We start from the raw sequence: 27,500 nt of genomic DNA, 5'->3' as shown, positions 1-27,500 counted from the left end.
TAATTATCAGATAGGTGGCATTGTATGTGATGATTTTTACTCAAAGGATCAAATTTCCCTGAAAAATGTGCTTCTTGTGCTGCATCTTTATCTGCAGACAACATGTTTCTAATACATATCATAGAAAATATTTGTGACTCTTCAATACAATACAGCCAAGTACTATTATTCCACTCTCTTCCCAACAGGTACATGATGGTGGTCAATGGAAAAAATGAAGTATTCATGATTGACAGAGACAATGCAATCTTCCATGTAGATAATTTAGAGTTTCCTTTACGGAAGGATCCACGCAACCACTTAGCAAACACTCTTTTGGATGGGGTAAGTTTTCTTTCTCATTATATTTTCAGAACTCGTCATTTTGAATCCACGTAGTTTTATTTCCCCTTCAGAAAATCCTAAAAGTTTCCTGTGTGGACTGGCACACAGAATCACTACCCTTCATAAGCGTCCTATCCTATCCTTTTGCTCAGTCTTGCAGATAATTGATGTGGGTTTCCAAAACCCCAGGCCAAAGTTGTTACAGTCTGACAGTTGAGCCGCTCATATACACTACTGACATGAAAATCATCTTGACATAAAAATCAACCTCCCATGTCCTAGAGAAATAGCTAATGAAAGATTTGACAGTTTTTCTTCCATTGATTCCTTTCTCCGTTGCGCTTCGTGTTGCGTTGTAATGCTTGGAAATGAGTTCTCTCAGGCTGAAACTGTGTCAATGCCAAGCTTTTCTTGGAAACTGTTTAGTACTGATGGCGGCAAATGAAAGCATGACAAATCAAGCAATTATTTTTTGTTATATAATTATTAAGAATTCTGCTGAGCCTGCGTAAATCTTTAATAGAGTATGACGCTACAAAGTTATGTTGAAAACATGCTATAGTGGATGTAGGGTAACATACATACTCTAGATAAATTACATGTTTTGCAATGTATGAACTGACAAATTGGCAATTTTCAATTTTCAACACAATTATTGTGTTCACCGTACAGCTTTTTTTCCAGAGGGAAAAACAAAGGGAAACTTATTTCACCGATCTCATCCGGCTCTTGATGCCCGTTTTTCATCTGACATTAATTCAAGTTACTTAGACAAAAACATTGCTGCTGGATGATGAAATTTGGTTGTCCTACTTACTTTAATGCAACAAATCATCTTGAAAACATGGTTTTCAGTCAATAGCCTTTTGGTCATTATCTAATGCAACATCCAAATTGTAGTCTCATTTAAAATAAATATGCACAATTGTGTACACTGTGTAGAAATACAGAATTAATGATTTTCCTGTTCAAATTCCTTCAATTCTGTTGTGTCCCTGATGCCCAAATGTGGTTATGAGTTGGCCTTTCTATCTGAATTTTTTTACTCTTGTGTATTTCCATCTGTTTATGCTTCTGGCTCTTTATTTCCAGATATTTTCCCTTTATTTTTGTGAGGTTTTAGACCTGTAGTGTTGACTGATAGGTTTCATCTTCAGCTTACAGACAATGGTCTTTGTTTACTCTGGTTATTTTATATTTTCTTTTAGTTCCACCTGCCTCACACCAATTTCATAACTAAATGTCAACTCAATGGCAGCTTCTCTTGGTCACACTGATGTACTCACCCAATGCTGCCTACCGGGTGATGGTTCACTGCACCAGATGCTTAGTGATGGCTCCATCCTACATTTGCATGATTTCTCACTTTGCAGCATCACACACAAATCATGTCTGCCATTCTTTCACCTCTCTCCTGCCAATCAGTTACCGGATGAGGCATACAGTCCCCTTACCCAGAACAGATAGATTAAAAATAGGCTTGAAATAAGACATTTGATTAGTCTGCAGAGTACTTATAAGAAAAAAAAACAATTAGGCAGTATCATCTTTTTTTTTGCTTCAGGATATTTTCCTATTTAAACTATATTGCCATATTTTTAGGCATATGAGGCTATGTCTATGTCAGTCATGCTCGGCAGAGTTTGGTGTTCATTTAACTTTAAACTTAGGAACTTAAGTAACAAAGTTTGACCAGTTAATATTTTATGAGCACAGAGCAAGTCCCGTATAAGTCCAGCGGGTTCATCTTTGGCCATATGACACTGCACAGTTGCGTAACCGATTTAAACAACAATTTTTCCTTAGTATTGTCCGTCATTGCTTCACCTCAACCTCAACTTGGGTGCCCTGCATAATTGATACTTTGTGCATTTCTGCCTCACATCCCTCTTTCAACTGAACCACACGAACACAATTCCTAGTTCCATATTTCGCTTTTTGCCACAGGCCTCTCTTAACACACACGCACATGAGAGAACATCCACCTCACGGTGCCCCATGAGGTCTCTGGTACACAGATGGTGTTTTAAATGCGTATATCAAGTGTGTGCATGTTATATGTTTTCAGCAATGAGCTTTTCTATACAGTTCTATTCATCGCTGGACTCTTTTGTCTTTTTCTCCACAGGAGATGATCATTGACAAGGTGAATGGGATGAATGTCCCGCGTTACCTTATATACGATATCATCAAATTCAATGTGAGTAGTTTTATGAGAAATTATCATCTTTCAAATCCATCAATGCAATTTCATTTGGAATATAGAATTTCTTGTCATTTTTGTAAATAACACGTATATGTGGGGGGAGGGGGGGGGGTGTTATTGGGGGGACTTGTGGGCCGTAATGCCCCGAATGTGCATTGACAACAATGATTTAAGGTAATTGTCAAACAAAAAAAATCTCAATTTCATAGCAGTTTGCAGCTAAAGTGATTATTTGAATAAGCACTGCATTATTCAACAAAGCCTCACTCTGCCTGCTGGATCACAACTCCTCACCTTCCTATTGCCACATGATAAAACCTGTTGAACTATTGCCAAATTTAAATCATGGTTCTGGCGTAATCACTTAAATGAATGGAATTCATTTATTGTATAGTTCCACAATCCAGCATTAATTGAAAACTACGACCATGCACCCATCTGTTCCCTGGCACCATACTCAGTTAATGATATTCACTCTTGAACTATAGTGGAGGACATTACAAGGCTGTTAACACGCCTCCGTAACTGTAAATGAATTTATCCACCAGACTGATCTGTATTCTGCAAACTCCAATCAGGCAGGTGCACACACAAACAAGTTGTGCTCCCCTCATTGTAGAAACATGTTCTACTTTAAAGTAACAGAAACTGGAGAAGATAACTTTAATGGTTATTCTCGCTCGCTGCCCCCATCTTTCCATCGATCACTTCAGCAAGTGGCTCAAGGAAGGCAGAGCGCTGATGGGCATGTCTTTTGTAAGATGTTTGGCAGTGGTTAGTCACTCCACATGACTCCCCCAAGCTGGCGCTAGAGCGCTGTTATATTGATCAAAGTTGGCCATTATTAGCTTTCTTCATTATCTGTGGTGGGTTGCCCCTTGGCGTTGGGGCCCCATCCACTGAGTGTAGCAGAAGGAACATGATACCACCTGCTAGGTTCAAGGCCTAATGTAAAACCCAAGTTCTTTGCAAAGTCAGGGAAACCAGAGCCCTGGGATTCTTCTCATTACAACATAATGGTGAGTGCGTGTCGTTGCACTACCAAAGGGTCATTTTTTTATTTCAGCAAATTTAAATGGAAAGAAATGTTGTTTATTCTTGTCAGAACGTCCCCATGATGTTACATACCCTATTGTAAATGAGATCTTTCATGTATAGAACAATTTCTATGCAATTCCTCAAATTTACATGGTAGGATATTGCCCATTTACGTTGGATTGTACACAGAACAAGAAAAACTATGGCCCAATCAAAAATAGTAGTACTGGTACTAAAATTGTCTTTCTACACCATATAATCTCAAAAATATGTAAGCATATTCATCATTTGTATGTTAGCATTAAATAGTCTCCGGTGAGGAATGTCTATTCAACATACAATATTCATGAATTGGAAATGAACTCTATTTAAAGTACACGTGGGGAAAATAATAGCCCTTTTTTTATTCACTACGACAATCATTGCAGAGTAGAAGCTTGAAGAAATTGGCATTGAAACTATTGCTTTGTGTTGCTGAACAATTTTAGTCAACTCTGTGACAATTGTCATATTAAAACTCTTGACAAGTTTGAGCACACATTTCATCACCATTGCTAAAGGCCATTCAACTCAAAATGGAACTGAAAATTAAAGGAACTTTGAACAGTTTTTCACCAAACTAGTGAATGAATTGTTCTCAGCTTATTCTCAGGTGCTTATTTGTTGCAACAGCCTCTCTCAGAAAAAGGGATTGTATTCCAGAAGCACTCAATGTTTCAGATTTAATGTGAGTTATACATCCATTTTACACACGCACATATATAAATAATATGCAAAATTTAGAATCAAATCACTTGTCTTCTTAAAGATACACACCCTCAAACTAATACTTAGCAGCTCCGTTGGCTTTTACGGCAGCTCTCAGCACAGCAGTCTATTTGGGTAGGCGTCTAATGTGCTACATCTTGATGTGTCAATGTTTGCCCACTATTGTTGACAAAACCTGTCAATATGCATCAGCATCTACTATGCATATCCCTCTTCGGATCAGTTTATATGTATTTGGAACCAGGTCTAGAATTTGACTGAGTGACTTCAAATTCTTAATTTCTGGCTGGTAAACCCATTTTTGGTTGATTTAGATTTAATTTGAATTGACACTATCACCATTTAAGAATATTACATATTTGAGAGTGTGGGCCAGATTTAGTTTGGTCTTTAAAAAAAAAGGGAAACTTCGTCCACTGGCTTTAGGGCTTTGTCCTTGTTTTGTGAGATTGCAAATATCAATAATTCAAAGCAATCTTTATTCTTTGAAGAACAGTGTTCTGCGTTTTTTTTGTGTTGCTAAGGCGTGGAGAGCAAACGCCTTGAATCATCCACACTTACATCCTGCACTGTTTCTATGACACCGTTGAAAGATGGTGCTGAATGTGTGACATGATACCAGTGCTTTCACAGAGAAAGATTTTATGTTTTTCTTGACATTTGACGGAGAGGAAAAATATCCTTAATTTTATGAATTAAGTGTTGGTGTTGAAAAAGGAAAAGCATCAAGGCAGTGATCTTTCAATATCTGGTTCAAGCCTTCCGTTATTATTTAACATGTTGTTTTCACAACTTTTTTCACATTAAACACGAGAAAGGCTTCCCAAACAACCCATCAAGTTTTGACATCTAATTCCAAATACATTTTGGGCTGCTCACCTCAGCTTGCACAGTCAACGGTGTGGCATTCCTCCTCCTCTTTTCAATGATTACTTCAAAATCTCTTGAGTACTGACCTTTTCTGCAGGTACTAAGCAGAATACTAATGCTAGCAAAGACTCTACAGTCTTGTTTGCTGTGTCCTTACAGAGGTGGGCTTCTAGTGAGCCCTTGTAAACTTTCTAGTGCAGCTTTATTTAAATAGAGACTTCTAAATTACGACCCATTTACAATTGAGTACAGTTTGAAATGTGACCTCTTGATCAATAGACATTTGACATGATGTAGGGGGAGAAGAGAGAGAGACAATGAGGAGGATCAAACTGCTGAGGCAAAATGTAAATAAAGGAGGGGTTTACATTCAACATTTGAGGGAAAGACTGCAAAGCATGACCTCACTGAAGTATAGGATGTCTTCACTGAGATGTGGCAGCATTTATATATTTGCATTTTGCATGAAGCTTATGGAAGAAGGAAGAGCAGATGTAGTATACTGTGTATGTGGCTATTCCTAGATTGGCAGCTGCATATTAAAACAACTTTAAATTATTTACCGTGGCTCGGCAGATGCACATATAAATGGAATCATAATGATATGGTCGAAAGAACAGTACATACACATGCAACAAAGCATATTATAGGAAGCAGCAGACAGGTTTTAAGGTATTATTTTCCTCAGTCAATTTAGATGCGTTCTGAAATAACAATAATCTATTTGTTTTCTGACCTAATTCCCTTTGATTTAAAAAATAATCTTGTTTCCAAAAATGAATATAAATATTTATTATGCTAGTGTTTTGTTTTCTCCAACAGAATAACATGTCCTGTTTTTATTGAACAGAATAGAACTGCCAGTTAAGTGTAAATGTCTTTTTATTCTTTTTCATCATGGAGATATTAACAGTTGCTTCACTTGCCAAGTCGTGCCTTGTCCATAATCCCCTCAGAATCCATATGAAAAAAATGGGATCAATACATCATGCAATATTAGACCATCTGTAATCCCATCTATACAGGTTCTATATTGTATATAGGGAAATTGAACTCCTGATCTCAAATCCATTCTTCTAACATATTTGCACTACAGTGCAAGATATTTAGGACAGTAGCCTATAATCTTCGTTTCTCAAGTTCTCACTTCACTCTTCATTAAAAAGGTACTGAATGTCAAAATTCACAACAGGTGTTTGCCTCTCTGTTGCAACCTAAGTTCAGTGACCCCCAGCCCCTAGAACAGGGGTGTCCAAACTTTTTGCAAAGAGGGCCAGATTTGGTAAGGTGAAAATGTGTGCGGGCCGACTTTTAGCCTGACATTCTTTGAACCATTAACATTAAATGCAAATTAACTTTTTGGGATTTTTTTTAATTACAAATGGCATACTTTTACTTTTACATTTTTTTTTACATTTAGGTTTTTACCGAAATCACAAACCACAAAAAATTAAGAAAACTATCAAGGATATCTAAGTTCATGTGAAACATCACATATTATTCACTATTATATGCTCACTGTAGGAACAGTGCTGAAAACAAAACAATGATCACTGCATATTCAAACTGTGATTTTGACCATCACAAAAAAAATAATGAACTGAGATTTAAGAATTTATTCAACTCAGAGGACTTAACAAATATCTTGCCTGCACTAATGTGAAGGGTGATACTGGGATCTTGACTGCAGTATGTAGTCCAGGTCTTCATCGCACGCTAACGAGGAAAAAGTCAAACTCAGTTCCTTTTGCCTCTAACTGTCTCTTAATATCTAATGAAACGTCTTCAATTCTCTGTGCCACAGTATTACGAGCCAGGCAAATATTGGCAAACTCTTGCCTCTTCGCGGGACATATTTTCTCAACCATTTTCATTACACAGTCTTTAATAAATTCACCGTCACTGAAAGGTTTGCAGTGCTTTGCAATTAGCGTTGCCACTTCGTAGCTTGCCTTTGTGGCATTTTCATTTGACTCACGGGCTCTTGTGAAAAAGCTTTGCTGTGCCGTTAAAACAGCTTCCAGTTGCTTCACTTTTTCACCGCGTTCGTTCCCAGTTAGCTTGTCGTAGCTAGCATGTTTCGTCTGGTAGTGCCTCTTAATGTTGAATTCCTTGAAAACAGCCACAGTCTCTTGGCAAATTAGGCAGACACAGTTGTTTCGTATTTCAGGGAAAAAATACTCAAATTTCCACTCGTCCTGGAAGCGGCGGCCCTCGCGGTCAACTTTCCTTTTCTTGTTTACATGTTAGAAATGGGCTGGGCTGAAACAATGACGCAAGGGTCACGGCGGCCAGAGTGCGGCCACAGGGCTACTGCCATCTTCTGGTGAAGTGAAAAATAGCTTTTTGTACACATGTATTTTATACTGTGGTCAACAGTGCTGGCGGGCCGTGTATTATTGATTTCATGATAGAGGCCGTGGGCCGGTAAAAATTTGTCCACGGGCCTTAATTGGCCCGCGGGCCGGACTTTGGACATGCCTGCCCTAGAATAACGTTTCGTTTGAAGGATAACAATTGAGATGCACCATGATCAGCATTACAGCAATGAATAGGGCAGTATAAATTTTAATTCACAATGAGCCACAACATGTAATGGCTGTTTCCCTAATGTGACACCTATTGTAATAGTTTCCATTCTTGTGCTTTTTAGGGGACATGTATTTCAAAGTTAATAGAAGGTCAAAGCAAGTGCACCTGTAAAGTGGTTATCATTCATATAATGATCATACTAAAATTTTACATGCAAAACAAATGTTCTTCACTTTTATTGTTATTTGACTCCCGTTTCATCCTCCATGAAGCAGAAATAAGAGAGGAAAAAGGCAACCAGTCACTTCAAAATGCCTTAAATGCCCCTATCTGCTTAGCAATTAGACAGGCAGAGATGGCTCAAGTTGCAGGTTCCTCAGGGTGCTTTGCCATGTGTAGTCATTACTGCAAGGGATGTGTTGTCATAGAAACTAATCAAATTGGATTTCACTGTAGTGTTTGTTTGCAGATTTAACTAATGTCAAGTTAACCCTTAAAATAATTTCCCTACAATGTACCAAAAACAAATTTATTTTTCGAGTTGAGCTGTTATCATACTGTGTGATGTTCCTAATCTTAATTGATGTGGCTTTCAGTTTTTAATGCAGGATGTTGCTTGTTTTTGTATTTTTTTTTAATAAGTTTCATCTTGTGTTTCAGGGACAACCTGTGGGGCAATGTGATTTCAATATCCGGTTGTTATGCATAGAAAAAGAGATAATTTCTCCTCGAATGGAAAAGATGAAGACTGGACAAATTGACAAAACAAAGGAGCCCTTCAGCGTTCGAAATAAGCCGTTCTTCGACATTACAGCAACACGCAAGGTAAATTATGTTTGGCTCTCTTAACTGGCTAAATCTTGGTCCTTCTCATCCACATAAAATTGCAGTACATATGTGGGATATATGATCATTCGGTTAATACCCTTCAATAGTAAGTCAATTAATAATGTTCAGTAAATTATTATTAGTTACTGCTTGGATTTTGGATTTTTTTAACAGGATAAAAAGCCTCCTACGTATATTTGCTAAAACCAGCAAGTAATATAAACATCTAATAATAATAAAAGTATTTTTATTCAAATGGCACAATAGTGAAATATTTTAAGGGTACTAACATATTGGTTTTAATGTATTGAATTTTTTTTAAAGAACTGAATTATAATTTTGTTCTTAGTTATTGAGTCCAACTTTGGTAATAATATTTGTCATGACATTGGTACCACATGAAAAATGGCAGACCGTAGAGGGCAACTGATGTTGGAAGAAATGTATTGGTTTTATTCACCTTGGTGAAAAAAAACTAAATAGGAAGTAAACACATCAGCAAACTAAATGGTGGTTCAGGCAGTGTGTGTATTGTGTTTGCCCTTGCCAAGAGTGACCATATTGCTCTTTGATCACACAGTTGTATAAATAATGTGAGGGGATTACCCTTGGGGTTTGTTCCTAAGAGGATAATATCTAAAACCCATCAGGCTCCACAAGAGGTGTATCGGTTGTGTTTGATGGCAGGATAAAATTGCTGTTGGCCTTTTGGCCTGAAAGAGGAAAGAGGGCTTTAAGCCTCTTAGCACTCAACTTTCTTGGTAAAAACTTTATGATGCTTTTCAAAGTGTTCTGGCAAGAACCTGTAAAGAAATAGTACAGTCTCTACACTATTATGAGCAGTACTGCTTTTGATAAGAGAAGTATTTTAATTGTTGCACATGTCAACATTATTATTAATATTATTTGATTTCTTTAGTGTTGCGCTGTTGTCAAAATTAGGCTAAATGATATGAGGGATCTTGGTTTGTAAAAATGAAAGACAAGGCAAGGCAGTAATTTGTATTAAGATGCAGATTTTACTTTGAAATAACTTCGAATTAATTTTCTTCTATGCCTTTAGGATGTTGCTCAAAATATTAAAGTCACTGGAGTTTCATTATTCTTTTGTTCGGTTGTTTTTCCATTGACCATCTGGTCCCCATGCAGTCATTCGTCTGGTATATGGGATGTTAATGCATGGGAACTTGTGTTTGGCCCTCATTCATAGTAGTACAATCCTCCACTTTATTATATGTCGATGGCAGATTCCTGTTGGAGGCAATCACAGACTGGAGTTGTGTGCTGGCTTTTGTCTGTGGCTAGGTTGGTGTGTTTCATGGTTGACACTATGACATTAAAGTCCCAATTTCCCTTCCAAATAACCTGCTTTATTCTTTCGGCTTCCTCCCCTGAACCAATTATCTTTCGAACCTGTTTGGCATACTGGATTTCCACATTTGCACATCCATGACATGTTTTAGGACTAGATAGAATTGGCTGAAGGAAAAAAAACTGATCATTTCCCACTGGAAAAGGAGACCCTCCGTAAAATGACCATGCTAGGTTGTTATTTTTTTGTAGGGTATTTTTCTGCCATCATTTGGGCTATTTTTATACATAAAGAAAAGTTCCACTGAGGTCTTTGAAATGAAGGCCTGCCAAAATGTTGAGGTCATTTTTGTATAGTGATTCTGAAGTGTTTTGCCTTGGTTTTGGGGTAGACGATATTCTATCTAAGAGTATGATTAACAAATGTTGAAAAGATCATGAAGAAAAAAGTTAATCTTAGATTTATTCGTCACAAAAAATGCCGCGTCAGTCAAATAGAGACTGAAATAAAAGACAAAAAAAATAATTGACTCAAGTAGGTACTCATTAAATATGTTTTTTTTTGTTTTTTTTTAACGTCCTGAGAATTCATAAAAAAACTTTTATGCAATTTATAGTCTCACTGCCTCTGTTGTTTGTTACCATTAAATGTAAAATACTCACACCATCTGGTCTGGGTCTACTGCTGCTTTGGCAAAGATTTTTATTGTCCCAAGGTTATTGTCTAGCTGTGCTACCAACATCACTCGAAACCCATCTGTTGCAAGTAAGGAATTTCAATAGGATTTATTTTACATTAAATACTCTTCATTCCCTTGTAATTTAGAGATCCTGCTGATAAATTGAAGTTATAGAAAAATATGTTGTCTTATTCTCAATCACAAATAATATCATTTTTACCCTAAACTTTTATTAATTAATGGTTGTTTTAGTGCTACAGAACGCTAATTCAGTAATTAATCATGATATTATCTACTCAAATAAATCATTACAAAAGACTGATGGTTAACATCCCCATTTAAATTGTGACTGTAATTTGAAGAAGACTACCCTCTGCTTCATTACATCCAGTAATTGACTCTGGTTACCTGGACAACAGCAAAATTGACTTTTCTGTCATTCGATCTGATAGAAACAAAAAAGCTAGAGATGCATTAATCACTGTCAAATCAGCTGGCATTGTAATGGTGTAGTGCATATTTAGTGTATTTAGGGGCAAATAATATCTAGTTCTTCCGAATATAAGAAAATACAAACTAACAGGTAATCATGTCATATATTACAGTGATATGTATTTGCTTTAAACATATTCACTTCCTCCCACTACATTCACCTCCTATTGTATTGTTACATGTTAGTCCATTTTTTCTGTCCAAGGTTGTAATTTGTAATGACAAGCGACAAGATATTGATTACCTCTCTCTGCCATGTCTCGGCGTGCTATCTGTCAGCAGCTTCTTTGTAACTCCCTGACCTCGCACCTCTGCCGTCAAGCCTTTTTAGGAGATGAAAAGCAAAAGCAGAGTCAAGACCTTATTGTTCTCTAACAAGCAGTCATTTTCACCTAAATCCAATATCTGCATCCACAAACTCAAGAACATTATACATCAAATGAAGCGTGAACAAACATAATATTTTGCATACACGGGGGGAAAACATATATATTCTATCTCATATCTTGGACAAATATTCATTTTGGATGTATTTTTCCACCACGCATGTTGCTATTTTCTTTTTCCCCGAGTTATAAGAAAAGAGAGCGACAGTACATTTCCACATTGGTAAACCATATCACCGTTTGGCAACCCCACATATGCACTGTGATGTAGGCTTTTTATTTAATAGACAACTATACTCTGAAATCCAGGGCTATTCACAATAAGCTTGTGAGGAGCCTCTAGCAACAACACTCCTGTAGCCTGTCTGGAATATCAATCCATCCTCTCTGCCTTTGATTCACCCCACCCCTTGCCCCCACGCGCAAGCATCCCCCGAGCAAAAGATGAACAGACAAGGGCACAAGGACCTGAGGAATGGAAAATGCATGGTCGCCATTGAGGTCTTTGCTTATAGGGCAGAGAAAATGAGCATTAGGCCTTGTCGCAAGCAGCTGCATTTTACTCTATGTATAAAAAGGGAAAGGCATGTTTCATGAAATGGTCCTACTTTGATTGGCTAATAAAAATGTCTGAGAGGATAGACTAGCACTGTAGGTTAATGGTGTACAAAATACACGATCAATCAGCTGTCCGGTTATACCTCATCCATACATATTCATTGTGTCCTTTAAGTGAGACCAAACATATGTGGACTGACATAAATCATATAGAAAATAGTGTCATTCTCTTAGTGTCGCCTTTACAATTGATTGATTGAATGCCCTTTTGGTGTATGTGTTGCCAGTGTTCTATTAAGATTGTGATCTTTTGCTTTTGCCAAAAAAGGACTAAACTATACCTAAACTAGCTGTTTCACTTTTCATTGGTTCTTATCCTGAGTTCGATCAAATTCCATGGGTTTTGTGTGAAAATCTAAGGGGTTTGGCAAGGTTTATACACACAGAGCCACATTTGGTGTGTTAATCTGCACCAGAAAAAGTGGTGTTGGAGACAAGGATTTGTTCATTTTGTGCACATGTGCTCAGAGTGAACACCACAGCAACTTCCATGCACTACATCTGTTTGCGCCTGTTTTAGTTCATGCAGACCTTTTTTAAATGAACCCCAGTGACTCTGTCGGTCCAGCCTTTGCGCCCTAAGGTGTGGGATAAAATATTGGTTCTTTTATAACGTGGCTTTGTTTTGTATTACCCCAACCCACACACTAGTCATATAGAGCGCACTGCTTCATTTCGTTCCCTAAGAGCTTTAACCTGAAAGCAGTTCCACTGCTCCTTCTCCACTTAATTACTTCAAGGTACTTCCTTTCAGAGGGTGGGTGTTGGAGTGGAATTCTTATTTCTGCTCTACTGTCCATCCAAGTTCACCGTGTTGAGTGAACGTAGTGGGTGGGTTGGTGGTTGTGCTTAGCTGGTAAGAGAAGTGAAATGCAACTCCTGGATCTTACCGCCCACTTGCCGTTCTTACAATAAGACACTATTCCTTTTAGTCTGGCTTTCAGCCTTCTCCGTGTCAGCGTGATTGTAAAGTGTCTTGTCAAGTTTCTGACTTTTTTATATCTCTCGAGAGCGCTGATTTTCCTTTATTTTCGTGCAGAAAGAGCAGAACATTAACTGTGTGGCAAGGGGCGCCTTATGTTTCTCAAATATCAATCAAAAATCATTTCCCAACTACCCTCGTGACACTATATCAGCATCAGCTGTATCTAAAAATATCTTTAAAGCGTATCATTTTTTTTGTATCATATTTCACACTTTGTCTTCTGTACATCCCTTTTTAAAATATGACCATCATTAGAGAACCTCGCCTCCTTTGATAAGAAACAAGGTGATTTGTCACAATTGCGTTATATTCAAATGCGGCTACATTATGCCGTGATTTGTGATGCTTGTGACTGATGTTATTAGGTTGTCTGGCTTCAGAGAGAGAATGGATGGGGATCTGTCTTCTCCTGGATCATAAGTGTCTTACTTTATCAGATGAAAGCAGCTAGTCACGTGCTTTCTTCTCAATGACCGTATGCTTCCTGATTGAAATGTCAGTGCTGCACAAGATTGGAGGGATGGTGATTAATTTATGTTAATTTTATGTTGTTTTGTCTTGATTACTTGGTTCATTATTCAGTTACTGAGTCCTTGTGTGCAAAGAAAGCAATCTTCTTGAAAGAAGATACATCAGGTTTGTGTGTGCTTTTGGGCTGTTAAAAGAAAGCAAACAGGTATTTCCCCACATTAGTGTGGTCTGTGTTCATAACATTATAGATAATATTAGATAGAAATAAGGTGTCTAATTTTTTGCCATTTGAATATAAATCATTATTACAAATCAAATATAACATCACTGTTGATGAAGCCGTCCCTTTCAACATTAATATCTAGCATTGCATGGGGATTGACAATTTCTTACTATAAAGACGCTTATGTCAAAAAATGTGTCGACAGTGAATCACATTATCAATAAATGCATAGATCATTAAACACAGTCTATGTATGGTACATTTGAGTTAGACTGACAGAAATACACTTTGGTTGACTTTGGGCAATGGCTCGCAAACAAAAAAAAACACTTTCTGACAAGGTCAGTCTGGGTTAAACAACCACCTTGTAACAATTTATATTATTTACATAATAAAAAAAAACTAATCTTCAAACTTTTTTATGCAGCATATTGTAAGCGAATGTTTTTAGACAAAAAACCCAATTTGAATTCATGGTGGGTTTTAAGAAACTTGTATAAAAAGCAACATCAGATTCTGATATAATGATAACTTTAAGTAAATATATTATTCTACAGTCAAACTCTAAATTGTATTTGAAATGTTTTCAGGGCATTTCTTTTGCTGCCCAAATTTATAGCACGCAAAAGCTGAATTTCTGACAAGCACCCCATTGAAATAGACTAACATTTTTACTTCGACTCTCTAATAGTCTCTTTTTGTAGATTCATTGTTGTGAATCCTGTGTAAATTGCTTGCCATTTAAAGAGCCTTTTTCAGATGCTACATTATGCGGGTGGCTATGTGTGATCATAAATTACATTGGCTATTTTGTTTCCCATTACAGCCAGGAATTTTCCAAGGAAGATGATACTGTTTTAGATTGATTTTCTATCCACCTTATAGCAGCATTGAGCTGCTTCTCTTTCCACTGTTGGTCCTTGTTTAAGATTCAAAATTCATCTTTAACGTTTACCACACCGAGTGTATTTTTTTTATACACAAAATAAAATGTACATGTGAAATGCATTCCCACCATGCATCAGGTGGCAATTATTTGCCATGTCAAATTTGTCATGTTTTCTCAGAACATTGGTGGCAGTCTTTATGTCGACCTTTGTGACTGTTACCTACTAGTTTCTTTACAAGTCTGTTATTTCCCATTAGCTATAGAATAAAAGCTTTAAGTCTGCACATGGTGTATATTAACTGTGTCTGACTTCATTGTTTCATTTTTTTTTCTTTTACATTTCAGCTTCTGGAAGAGAGTTTTACATCCCAGGTCAGCCACGAAATTGATGGCCTCATCTTCCAGCCATGTGGGGTAAGTATGGCCCATTTTAAAGTATGCAATTTGAAATGAATTTGCCAGCAGTGAATGAGTTACAGTTGCCTTTTTATACCTCCTGTTGATCCGATCTTAGTTGTACTATCAGTTGTTAAATAGAAATAATTCAATAAATATAACACTTAGTTCCCACACAATTTCACAGTAACACAGGCCCACTTGTCAATGAACTTGTTACAAGGAAAAAAATCAGTTGTTTTACACACACACACACACACACACACACACACACGTGATTTTTGATAATATAATGTTAGAATTCACCTCTTGTGTCTATGTATGATACAGTACCATGACAGACATAAATCATGATGAAATTTCAGATCCCTGCTCTTGTCCATGTCATATGTTGGTACAACAAGAGAGCAGGGATTTAATTTAAATGCTAATTCTTAATATAATGCAAGTGGTGGGTGAATCAGCGGTATTGTAAGGTTGTTCTTTGGAATAGGCAATTTTCTGCTTTGTCAAATTCTCATAGCAACACCTGTTTATGCACCTGTTTCTGAATATGTACCACATTCCTGGACTTGATACAGTAGTTCAGCAAAACTATTTCTTTTAGTATATTCAAAAGCATTACCACAATTTCGTATGTTTTAGGGAAGGTCATTATGACCCACTGACCATTGCCATATTTTAAACATGCATTAAAGTACATATGGCTTGCTTATCCATGCATGGATAAGAATAAAATAACAGAATACTTCTTGAAGTGAATGGCTTTTAGATTAAATGGCACTTTATCACAATTTTCAGTCACTTAATAGATGCTCTCATTCAGATGGATGTCATTTTTTACCTTTTGCTTTAAGGTGGTTTATTGATCGTCCTAGAGACCAATCCTTCTGCTTCTATAAATACACATTTATTTGTAATAAACATTTCACAGTAGGAGCCACAATGTTGGACTGTTGGGAAGCTCTTAATGTCAACCCCCCCAGAGTGAATGCTTTATACTCACCATGGAAACACATACTCCCTCTGGAGATCCATTGTGTTTTCAGAATTCAGAAGATAATAAAATATTGCTATCCTTACAGACACTTTTTCACGACGTTCCTCCTCCCTACTGCTAAATCATGTCACTTTACCTCTGTTATAGCAACTACTGGTATATAATATATAATATATTTGCAAAAACAATAATAAACAAAGTGAATTTTCAGGATGCTATTTATCATAGTTTCTTAAATACATAATTATATTATTTAGGGATTTTATTCAATATGACCTACATTTATTTCTACTTTTTGAAAAATAAGTTGAAAATTGCTTATAGGCATCCAAGTTATATTTATGGCTTCCACCCAAAGTACTATATATTTCAGTCCTAAATTTCCTCAATGTTTCAAATACTATAGCCTTTATGTTTTTGACTATATATGATTGTTAGATATAAACAGTCACTGTGAATAGTTTTGATGCATTGTTATTCGTTCTTAATAATTCCTCAAAGGTATGTTATTTTAAATGTTTTCTTCTTGACAGTTCCATTTTTTTTTTATTTAAACTATGGAATTGTTCACTCAATCATTCATTATCCGTTCGATTTATTTGCACGAGAGTTGCTCCAGCATCCCAGCTATTTATGGCTTGTAGTCAGAGTCCGCCCTTGACTGTTTACGGTCCTTACCACAACATTTTACGGTTTCAAAAAAAAAAAAAAGGAAGGAAGGAAGGAAGGATAAAGGCAAGCACTTCACAGCACTCCAGTCACTTTCAAACTCCTTGGGCTTTGTTGCTTTTCACACCAGATATAACGTTAATCTTTTTGTGTGAATGAGATTAGGCCTCAGTGTTAATCTCAGCAAGGTCTCACTGCTGTGAATGTCCATTAATATTAGCACAAAGGTTTTTACTGCAGTCTTATCAGAGCCACCACAGAGACTCATTGGAATATGTACTCTTTGTTGAGGGATCTGTGGCAACATTTGGATTCTAAAGTCGGACCTTGAGCACAGATGGCAACTATAAAAATGGAAGATTGCCTGTTGAAACAGACTGTTTTGCCCTTCCTGTGCTTACTGTATAATTTAATCAAAAAATATTTCATTCTAGAATCAATGGGGACAGTTTGATATTTTTGGTGATTTAATGATTATTATATTTATTTTTGCATGTAACACGGTACGGTGCACAAGATGAGGTGCATTAGAATTCTTATTCTGCTCAAAATGCTTTAAATATGAATCATCAAATATGGGATTATGTAAAGCATATTCATATTTTAAGATTATGTCACAGTTTTTCTAGATGTTTCCTTTTTTTTTCTCCCTCTTTCCTTCGGCAAAAGTGGAAATCACAGGACCCTCTCTCTTTCTGCACAAATATCAATTGTAAAGGATCAAATACAGCAAAGCTATTTCAGGACTTAAAAGGGGGGCAACAAATCTCTGATCTGCAGCCGTTCAATAGCTTGTCACCCTCTATGTTTGCTGCACTCTCCAGCTTCGAGTATACAATCTCCCTCCCCCAATGTTATTTATTTCCCTATGGTAACTCCAAGGAAGGGTTACGATTTAGTTCCCACTGACAGTATTGGATTTGCACTAGTAAATGTGTTTTTTTTAATATAACTCACAGTTGTGTAACTATAACCTTTTGCCTGTTTTCAGGTGAAACCTTTCTTGTTGAGATGGAATCATTAATACCAGCATCCTGCTTATCCAAGTGTTTTTATTTTATTTTAATTTTGTAATGAAATAGGAATTCAGATTCATGCAAATACCCAATAACGTGCTAATAGAAACCGTATAACAAATTAGCATAACATAAATGACTCAAGGGAAAAATGTTTTATTAGTGTTAGTACTTTAACTGCTGTGAAAGCGATTTAATATAAAATATATTGGAGTTGAGATGAATCACCATTTAAGACGTAAAGAGCTTTTTATATGTAGACTTGGCACCTTTGCTGTTTCTAACCTACTTAGTGCTGCCATGTCTTGTTGCTGTCAATTTTGTCTCAGTGAGTGAAAAGAACTCTCACTTGCATGAAAATCATGCCTTGACCTGCCGTCATTCAACTGCATTGATATTCCCTTGGACTTTATATTGGTAGCTCCACTAAAACAGCTGTCAAATCTGTTATCATGCAATATTTTTCCCCATACGTAGCTGTCAAGGATTTTTGGTTCTTATAGGGGAAGCCCAATTGGTATGCCTTTGTGACAAAGATGCTATTCTAATTTATCACCCATGTGCAGATGTCTATTTCTATTTTGAGTTAGTATTTAGTTACGCACTTGGGAATTGTGTTTCTATAAAATCGTTTTAGATTCATTGATGGTTCGCAAAAACACTTTGTTTATAGAGCTTTATAAAAAGTACCTTTTAATTTCAGTACTTTTACACAAGAGAAAAGAGATTTCAGATAAAGAGGATTAATGAAAAGGATAAAGAAAGGTGACAGTCCAAGTAGAAGATGAAATTAAACTTCATTTATGTAGTTTTACTGAACAGGAAAAACATAGCATTTTTTTAGGTCCATCCTATCCCAATTGTTTTTCATATTCTGACGATAATTGTCATTTAAAAAATACTTAAGTAGTTCTATACAAAAATTGGGGTGAAAATAGTATTGAAAAAAATTAAATGACATGAATAAGTGCTTTTTTTGAAGGTGTGTATGATTGTATGATTGCAAAGCATGACTATCATCCACAAAAGCATTGACTTAAAAATATTGGTTGCTGCAGTTTTAAAACTAAATGTTCCCCACATTATTTAACACATTAACCATTTTGAAAATACCATGAAAAATAATACCACAAATGTTTTTGTTCCACAACTCTTTGGACCGAGATATTAAGGATCTGACCTATCAAATATAACAAACTGTTTTCATTCAGTTTCCAAGCCAGTAGTTTCCAACTTTTATTGACCCCAGAAACACAATAATTGAACACAAAGCTGATACTCATAGGAAGCCTTATTCTGTTCTATGAATAGCAACAGATGGGCACACAGATTTATTGCTCCTTCTGCAATTTAATAAAGGACCTGTATAAATTGTTGTGCCTCTCACTAATTGCAGGCCTAGATTAGGAGAAAATAAATAGACAGCTGCAGACACATTTCTATTTTATAAATATTACTTTTCGGGGTGGAAAAGATGAATCCAATTTCTCCTGTCTCCTGGTGATATCTCACAGAGCTCTCCTCTGTCAAGGCACATTTCTTGAGAATAAATGATTTAACCAACAAAACAGCCATGCCATAAATCTTAATTTTTCATTGATCAGTGCTAAATAAAGTTTCAAACTCAAGCCATAAAATTTTAATCAACCTTATTGTAAAACACTGTTATGAAAACATACTGAAAATGTAAAGGCATCGTCCATTGGATTAGGCTATAAAACATTGTTTTGTAAAAAGAATGTCTACTCCTTTCTTTCTACACTATATTAATCCAAGCACATTTCCCATTTTTTTGTATCGGTCACCAGAGATACAAGCCTGGGAGATGTGATGACATCTTGAAATGGAAGCCTCACAATCTTAATTCAGTGGACTTTCGCTTGAAGATCACAAAAGTCGGAGGAGAAGGGTATGTAAAACAGTATATCTCTCAAACTGGTGTATGTACTTGTATTGTATGATGTTCTCGCTGTGTCATTCACCGTCAAAAAGATGCTTTACACCAACAAGGAATTAAACTGACATTAAGCTTAGGTTATTTCATTGCCTAAGGGAGCAATTCCTCCTATGGAAAAACTGCAACAGTTTGCAAAGCTCCTTCCTTTTTTCCATATCCCCACAGAAGATTTTCTCTTAGAAGCTTTAAGTGCAAAGAGCCTTGCTACCCTCCACGTTTTCGCCCATTTTGCGGTCATCATCCTTGGCGACATGAATTATTCAGATGCAGAGGTGCTTAACTTTGTGTCCCCGCCCACCCTTATAGACTGGTGTAAAAAGCAATCATTCCCTTGCAGGTAGTTGGAGATTTTCTATGTTTGTTGTGTGCATGAGTAAAAAGGTTTTAGATTGGAAGCAAACATTTTTGGAAGTGGAAAGGAAAGATAATAAATCTAATTAACTAAGAACATGCACGGTGCAACAAAAGATGATTGATGTGCGCCTGGTTATTCCTTGCACGCTGTTGCACACCACAGCAGTCAATTTAAAATCATAGGAATTTGCAGTGTTTACAAATAATCAAGGACCTCTTTGAAGATGGACAGTAATTCTGCACTGTAGTTCCATTTTTGATAATGGCTAAAATATTTAGAATTCAAAGGATGTGTAATATAATGAAAATTATATAAATTGTTTGCTTACAATAAGGTCTATTTAGCTAGTTGCAATTTCATTTTTATTAATTACCAAAAATGCTCCCTATTACACTGTTGAGCTCTGCATTGAGGCAGCATCAAGGAGGATAGTTATTTTTTTTCTTTCTGCATTGTGCATTTCTCCATCACTGTCCTGCCTTTTAAGTGAGAAAATCCTATCACTTCCCCCAAAAAGTCCATGGCTTTTCATTCATAGCCATTTTGGCCAGCATTGAACTTTTCCAATTCTTGTTCGACATGCTGTACCTTTGTCTGTACAAGATAATTACCAAAAGCTGGAATCCCATTATGTTAAATAGTGCGCTGAAAATCCATCTGTGACCAGCCACACTTACCCGAATAACAGCTCGCAGGGTTATACTTTTTTTCCTCTGGTGTCTGGTCACTGTGCTCTGTGCTTGGATGTGACACATTGTGTAAGGGCTGGGTGTGAATGCCCTTAAACAGACACATCACGGCAGACTTGGTCACGCAGCCTCCTCCTCTGAGGACCAGGTGACCCTGATGACTGAGCCCCGGCATCATTCCCCATCAACAGATTGGCAGGATCACAGTCACTCTTTCTGCATCAAAGTCGCATCTTGTACTCTGTGTGTGGGAGAACACAGAGCGCCATTGTTTTTGCTATTTGAGAGAGTCGTGATACTTCCCCCCCTGATAGACGAATTCATTGGCAGACGCCATCATCAGACCTCACACCATCTTGGATTTTCAAGTCCCTCCTCAGTTCCCATCTGAGCAAAACAGAGAGATAGGCAGACAGATGAGGAGGTAACAGCCCACACAATCAATCCTTCAGCACGTCTTTCCCTTGCAGGTCTGTCTCTAAAACACAGGCACAAAGGCACTGCCATTATTATAGGCTGGAAGGAATAGAGAAGTGAAACAGAAAATGTAAAGTAGCAGCTATTCAAAATGGAATGCAGCATTGGCAAAAGTACTGCATAGGCTTTTTGAATGGGGGATAAATTGATTCCGTGGTGTGCAATGTTTTGAAAAGAAACACAAAATGGCTTCCTTTAACTGGCCTTTGAGAGGCTTGTTACTCTTTTCATGATTGTGGAGGGACTTGGAGTGTCATTAAACGATCTCTGTCCACACTTGTGTTATGGGTCCACCTACCATCTATAACCCTTGTCAGATACTTTTAATTGGGTTTTATCAAATAGTCACGCTTGAGCAGGTTTGTTAAAAGCTCTTTTAAGGTTTATTAGCTTGCCTCAGAAGTCATTTGTTTTCCAGCAAGGTTTTTACTAAATTAAATTTAGAGCAATTACTTTAAACTATAGCTTTTGCTAACCCTATGAATATTTACTGTCTAAAATCCATTATTTTTCTGGATTTTTCAGCAAAGTTATTCAGTTTCACTGAGGCACAACTAAATCAGCAGTCCTTATTTTTCAATGTTTTCTCCTAACACATTTGTTAGTCAGTCGTATTAATAGAACAATGACGAGAAAGGATAGATGCATGTTTCCATTACTGGAGCATGGCAATTTAGCTCTTTTTCACTCCTTCCTTCCTTCCTTCCTCTCTGCCTCTCTGTTTGGTGTTATTATACGACATGGGGCGAAGGAGTGGGGTGACAGTCTCTGATTTCTTCTCTATCTCTGAATTAAATTTACTAGAGCTGCACTATAGTTTGAGATTTCAATGAGTCACAATAACCCCTTTGTTCCCACTCTGTGGTTTGTTAACTCAAATAAAACAAAAGCTCACTCTTGAAATTTCTGTCTTAATTGGGCTTGAATGTACTTAGGTTGGGGGTGTTTGGGAGGGCAACTAAAGCAGTGTGTGATTAAGACATCTGTTGGATTTCATCTCGGGGATGAGACAGAAATACTGCACCGACACCATCATCGTGCAAATACATAGGCTCAGATACAAATAAAACTCATGATGGTGTGAATGAATCGTTCCAACAGCTCAAAGTCTCAATTGGAACGTTATGATTACCATATTATTGTCCATTCTCTACATTTGTGTCCAATTTATCTCGCTCCCGCCTTTGATTGTGTTCATAATTCGTTTTCAATGCACCTCGAGCTGTGTACTCAGACAGAAGGGCTCACGGGGGTGCAATATCACATTTCTGTCATTCTGTTACAAGCTGAAAAATGGATGCATTGTGACGATATCTTTCACACTATTATTACCACTCGAGATACTTGTGTGGTGTTTTTTTGAGACACTATTAAGCATGTTCCTTTTTCTCTTTACAGGCTTCTGCCGCAGACTGTCGGCCTTCTGTATGTCGGTAATTATGACAGGCCCTTTGCACAGATGAAGGTGAGAGAATCTGCTTTATATAAATACCACTGCTTCCTAAAATATAGGCGACATACATGATGCCTACCATGGGGATCTTGTCAGTTGTCAAAGCAATGACTCAGCTCTTTCACAAAGCTGCAAAAGATACAAAATAAAAATCAGGCATTAATTTATCATAGGTGGCACCTGTCATCTATTTCAATTCATTTATTTGGCCGCATTTTAATGCATAATTAGTTTTTATTTTAATAGAATTCATTTTTTTGTACCCCACAGCCCTCAATATTTCCACTTGCCGTCCACTAATGAATGCCATCTTGTACTATTCCTTTTTTTCTTATAAAGCAGACATTTGCTATTTTTAGACATGCTCGTCATCTAAATCCCGGCAAGTTGTCGTAAATAAAATTGATGAAATTTCTTCTCAATCTATTTTAATATAATATCCTGCGACACACACTGAAGTCAAGAACATATCACGGCACTATTAATTTTTTTTTGCAAATTATTGACACTTTCAGAACAATAAATAACCCGTATGATCCTCTCTAACTCAAAAAGGAATCTTATCTGCAAAATAGATAGCAAAGTCCTCCAACTTTGTTATATTCACCCTTTTCAAACCATGGAGCACATTTATTTGTAGTGCTCCAACTGAATACAATGTTGTTATTGTCCAGTTATGTACAGTGCGATTCATTCAAACTGTGACATATGCCCTTTGACCTACTGTTATAGTGGCACAGCCATTTCCTCTACAATTGAACTAGCATTGACATTTGCTCAAAAGGGATAAAAGATGCTGCGGTTATGTTGGAAACCGCATGACTAAAATCTTGGTAATCTTAAGTCAACTTCAAGTAACATTTCAGATACTGAATGTATTTGGTGCTTGGGAATCCATGTGAAAGCCTAAAATAATCAAAGTTATGGTTCAGAGATGCATTCAAAAAGTGATTATTCAACTGTCTGCTTCTATCACTGTGATTTCAACAAGGGAGCCCTCAGCAGTCTGTTTTAAAAAAAAAAAAAACACTGCCAAATGTGTTTATTTGCTTTCATGCTTCCCTGTTGTTGGGAGAGGTTTTCAAAGAAGGCACATAACTCATTCTTATTCAATAGAAAGCTAATGCTTTTTCCCCTCCAAACTTCAGTTCCAAAACACTATTATGCACACAAGGACATTCAAATTTTACATGTTGAACATGAGTTGTTTGTTGCCAATTCAATTTCTTGCAAAAAACAGCACGTGTTACAAGAAAAGTCCATGTTTCGTTTTTAGGTCACAGCTATCCACTATTACAGAGGATCTTATTCTACATAGATAGTGTTAGTTATTTGCATCCATATTTATTACATTTTCAACCACACAGACTGCTGCTGAAAGCATTTTATCGTATTGTTATTTTTTTTAATCTTGATTATAATTAATTTAGGGAAAATTTGCTTTTAAACAGAAGTCAGACACTCTGGAAAGTATACTTCATTTAGAAAACATTGGTAAGATTGTAAAATGTATAAGCGCATAAAATATTGCAACAAATGCCTTATCTCGCAAAGACAGCTGGACTTTTCTATATTTGGTAAATGCTCCCAGCAAAGACAGGAGAAAATACAGTTTATGATTAACTGTTTGGAGCTGACTTACTGTCACCTCGGTTGTCTTTTTGATATATGTTGCCTTGCACATGCTAATGAAAGTCTAGAAAGGGGGGTGAATTAGTCTTGCTAATTATTCGTACTCATTTTCCTGCTTCAGATCTGCTCCATTTCCTGATACACAGCCTATAAAAATCTTGGCATGAAATGGAAATGTGAAGCTCATAATTTGAAAATTGGCAGACCGATTTAAACACTGGAAATTAGGATAAAAACATCTCATCATTGTCCTGGTTCCTCTTGATGGTACTACGAAGCTCTGACATTTTGAACTTGCTCTGCAAGATTCACTTGTAAACTACCAAAAAATGCCCATCATTTTTTTTTTAATTGGGTAATTCCTCACTGGCTGGGTCATTCATTTTTAGGTGCATGGGCAAATTAGTAATGAGGATTTTAATCAACAGCTTGTCTTAAATTAATTCAGTTGCAGTCAGGTGTGTGTTTATGTGCATAGTAAGTAGGGCAATATCTAGCTATACATCACATGAGGTGACCCAGTTTGAAATCGTTGGAGACAACTGTAGGAGCTAAACTATTTGTGTCATTTACAATTGAAGATTGCAGATATCTTATTGCATATTTTCACATTGTATTTTATCATTTTTGACAATATGATCATATTTATCTCATTGAGATGTTTTTTGCCTGACTTTGTTGTTCAGTTTTTATCCATTATACTAATATAACTATATACTATATGTCGTATGTTGACTGAAACACTTCAAATTGCTATTGCATCCATCCAACCTTGAATTGTATATATAGTCGTCCAATTTCTACTTTTTTAGGTTTGTTGCAACCCAAGGTTAAAGTGCGAATTCTGTGTACAGCAGTTGTCATACTGAATGTGCGTGTTGGTGAATGTAAGTGCACAAGAAAATGATTGAGTACACCATTTGCGACCTCAGTGCGGAATATTCCTCACTTGGAAGTGTTCACTGCACTAGGTAGAGATTGTACATTTGCACAGTTAAAATCCAAAATCACTAATGTAACAGTCCCCTGGATATCTGTATCTATCGATTCAGATGAAGCCATTGCCAAGATCATTTAAGAGGGCTTAATCTATCCAAATCCATCTAAATTTGATGAAGCGCAAGCAATATAGCATTGTGCTTCTTGCCTTGGTTGGAGTTAACTGGAATGGAATCTTTTAATGTAGAGTGCAAAGATGAAGCTAAAACATAATTACCCTGTAATACAACTTGGCAGATGGAAACTGACCTCGGTCAAGGTTGAATAGGCCACAAAAGGAAAATAATAAGCTGTAAGCACGCTTTTGGTAAAGGATATTTGGCACATGAGAAGCAATATGTAAAACTCACCTTTGCGATTTAGATACATAGGATTTTTCTAATCGCAATAAGAGTAATCTTACATATTTTCTTCATGGTAGAAGCAAAAGTAAATATATTATACTTTCCAGTACACTTGTGTACTTAACATTACCCTGTCGACAGAAACTACTCATTTCAGGGGGCCAAAGAAGCTCTGGAAATTGTTATTATGAGTTTTATGCCCCAAAAGTATTATAAAGATAGCCCACTCAAGCACACTATGGATATTTACTGAATAAAGCAATGATCCATATATGGTGTCTCAAGCCAATGTTTTAAATAAACTATGTATGCCTCATTTTAAAGTAGTATCACCAATCAATAATGTTTCTGTTATTTTCACAAATACATTAGAATTTAATGGAACATTAACATGTTAAACGAGTAAAAAGCAATCTCCAATTATTGTCAATAATCCTTGCACTGTGACAACTCTACAAATAGTAAACCCTAGTGCTGAATGCCCCTCCTTGAAATATATTGTCTCTTTTGATTCTGCAGTAGTGCAACATTACGCTACCCCAACATCATCAATTAGATCTTGTTAACGTGTTTGTTGTAGTACCATTTTTGCAATTAAGATCGTGAACAGAAAGGCGTGATTTTCAATGGAGCGTGAACTCAACTCAACAACATAATTCCATTTCTCCCATTTAGGATAATTATTATATTCATTTTAGAGCAATTTTCCTGATGTCAACATCCTGACAGGATATGCGTCTGATAGTGTTGTGGTGTGCAGGTCGGTGCAGTATTCAGGGGTACTGTGCTCCTTTCACACTGCGAGTGGGTGACATGCCAATGAGTTCATCCACATTGAGAGGCAGACAGATAGAGACAAGGTTGCAATGTGACAGGCAGTTGTTATCCTATGAAGCTGTCAGAGTCTTGCTCAAAGGTGAAGGAGACTTTTTTTAAGGAGGCAGAATTTAGACCCTTCATTCCTTAGAATTTCAGCAAAAAAGTGACAGACAGATCGATATGAACATGGACATTAGCAGGTATTAGGGAAGCTTTTTATATAGGAACATTTCTAAATGAAGGCAAATTTTACCTGCTTTTTTTCTCCCCTTTTTGGAAAGTCACAAGGCATTAACGCAGTGATGTGATTGGACTCGAATGCAAGTCAACATAACTCAAGGTCTCATCTATCTTGAATATATACCGTGTAAAGTATCAAGAGTTTTTGATCAGCAAAAATGTGGCAGTAGATCCAAAATTATTCGCCTGCCAATCCATCCAAATTCTAGTAGCACACACCATAATGAGACAGATTTGGACAGATTAAGCACCAGTTGTCGGGAAAAAAGTGGCAGCCAACAAGTCGACCTACACCAGCAGGAAGAAACTCAGCCTGTAGCCTGACTGTACTGCCCTTCACTTGTCTGCCATCATGCTGGGCACAGCTCTCAGAAAGTCTCGTCCCCTTCTCTGCCCTGTATTTTGTTCGAATTTTCCTTCTTAGAGGGTGTTTATATCCTTGCTGCCGTTGCAAAGGGCTCATTTGTATAGCTTTTTTAGATACAGTGCCTGTACACTCATAAAGTAGATCCTCAAGGTAAAATAAATTAACTTTAAAGAGGGTGACCAACAAAATATAACATTTACATATAAAAAAGGCTGAGATGTAAAGCTGCCATATTTGTTGCCAATGTTCAGTTTTTTTATTGTAATATAGTACCCAAAGACTAATAAATCTCAGCCAACACATCACTATCAATTGCTTTAGCTCCTTAGTTGTGCATGTAAACGTACTTGCCAATATGTCCTTCACCCACTAAAAAGGCTTGTTAATTTGCATGTCTCAACTGCACATGATAGAACTTGGCACCGTTGCTTGTGTTCTCCATCAATCTCCCTCACACTCTTTCTAG

At 36.8% G+C, this 27,500-nt stretch overlaps 1 protein-coding gene across 2 annotated transcripts in view; it reads left to right on the top strand.

The window, feature by feature from the left end:
- Positions 1-27,500, top strand: part of rngtt (RNA guanylyltransferase and 5'-phosphatase) — a 43,472-nt gene that overhangs the window by 10,693 nt on the left and 5,279 nt on the right. For both annotated transcript variants that reach the window (XR_013324974.1, XM_077710809.1), the window contains exons 9-14: positions 189-324; positions 2,453-2,524; positions 8,399-8,563; positions 14,967-15,035; positions 19,511-19,611; positions 22,579-22,645. Coding sequence is in view for 1 of the 2 variants with exons in the window: in XM_077710809.1 (XP_077566935.1) it covers positions 189-324; positions 2,453-2,524; positions 8,399-8,563; positions 14,967-15,035; positions 19,511-19,611; positions 22,579-22,645 (610 nt within the window). In the remaining variant the exon portion in view is untranslated. The remainder of the gene's footprint in view (positions 1-188; positions 325-2,452; positions 2,525-8,398; positions 8,564-14,966; positions 15,036-19,510; positions 19,612-22,578; positions 22,646-27,500) is intronic.

This window comes from Stigmatopora nigra, chromosome 2 (genome assembly GCF_051989575.1).
Source record: "Stigmatopora nigra isolate UIUO_SnigA chromosome 2, RoL_Snig_1.1, whole genome shotgun sequence".
Classification (NCBI taxonomy): Eukaryota; Metazoa; Chordata; class Actinopteri; order Syngnathiformes; family Syngnathidae; genus Stigmatopora; species Stigmatopora nigra.
Note: the sequence above shows the minus strand (reverse complement) of the source record. Positions and strands in the feature narration are given on the sequence as shown.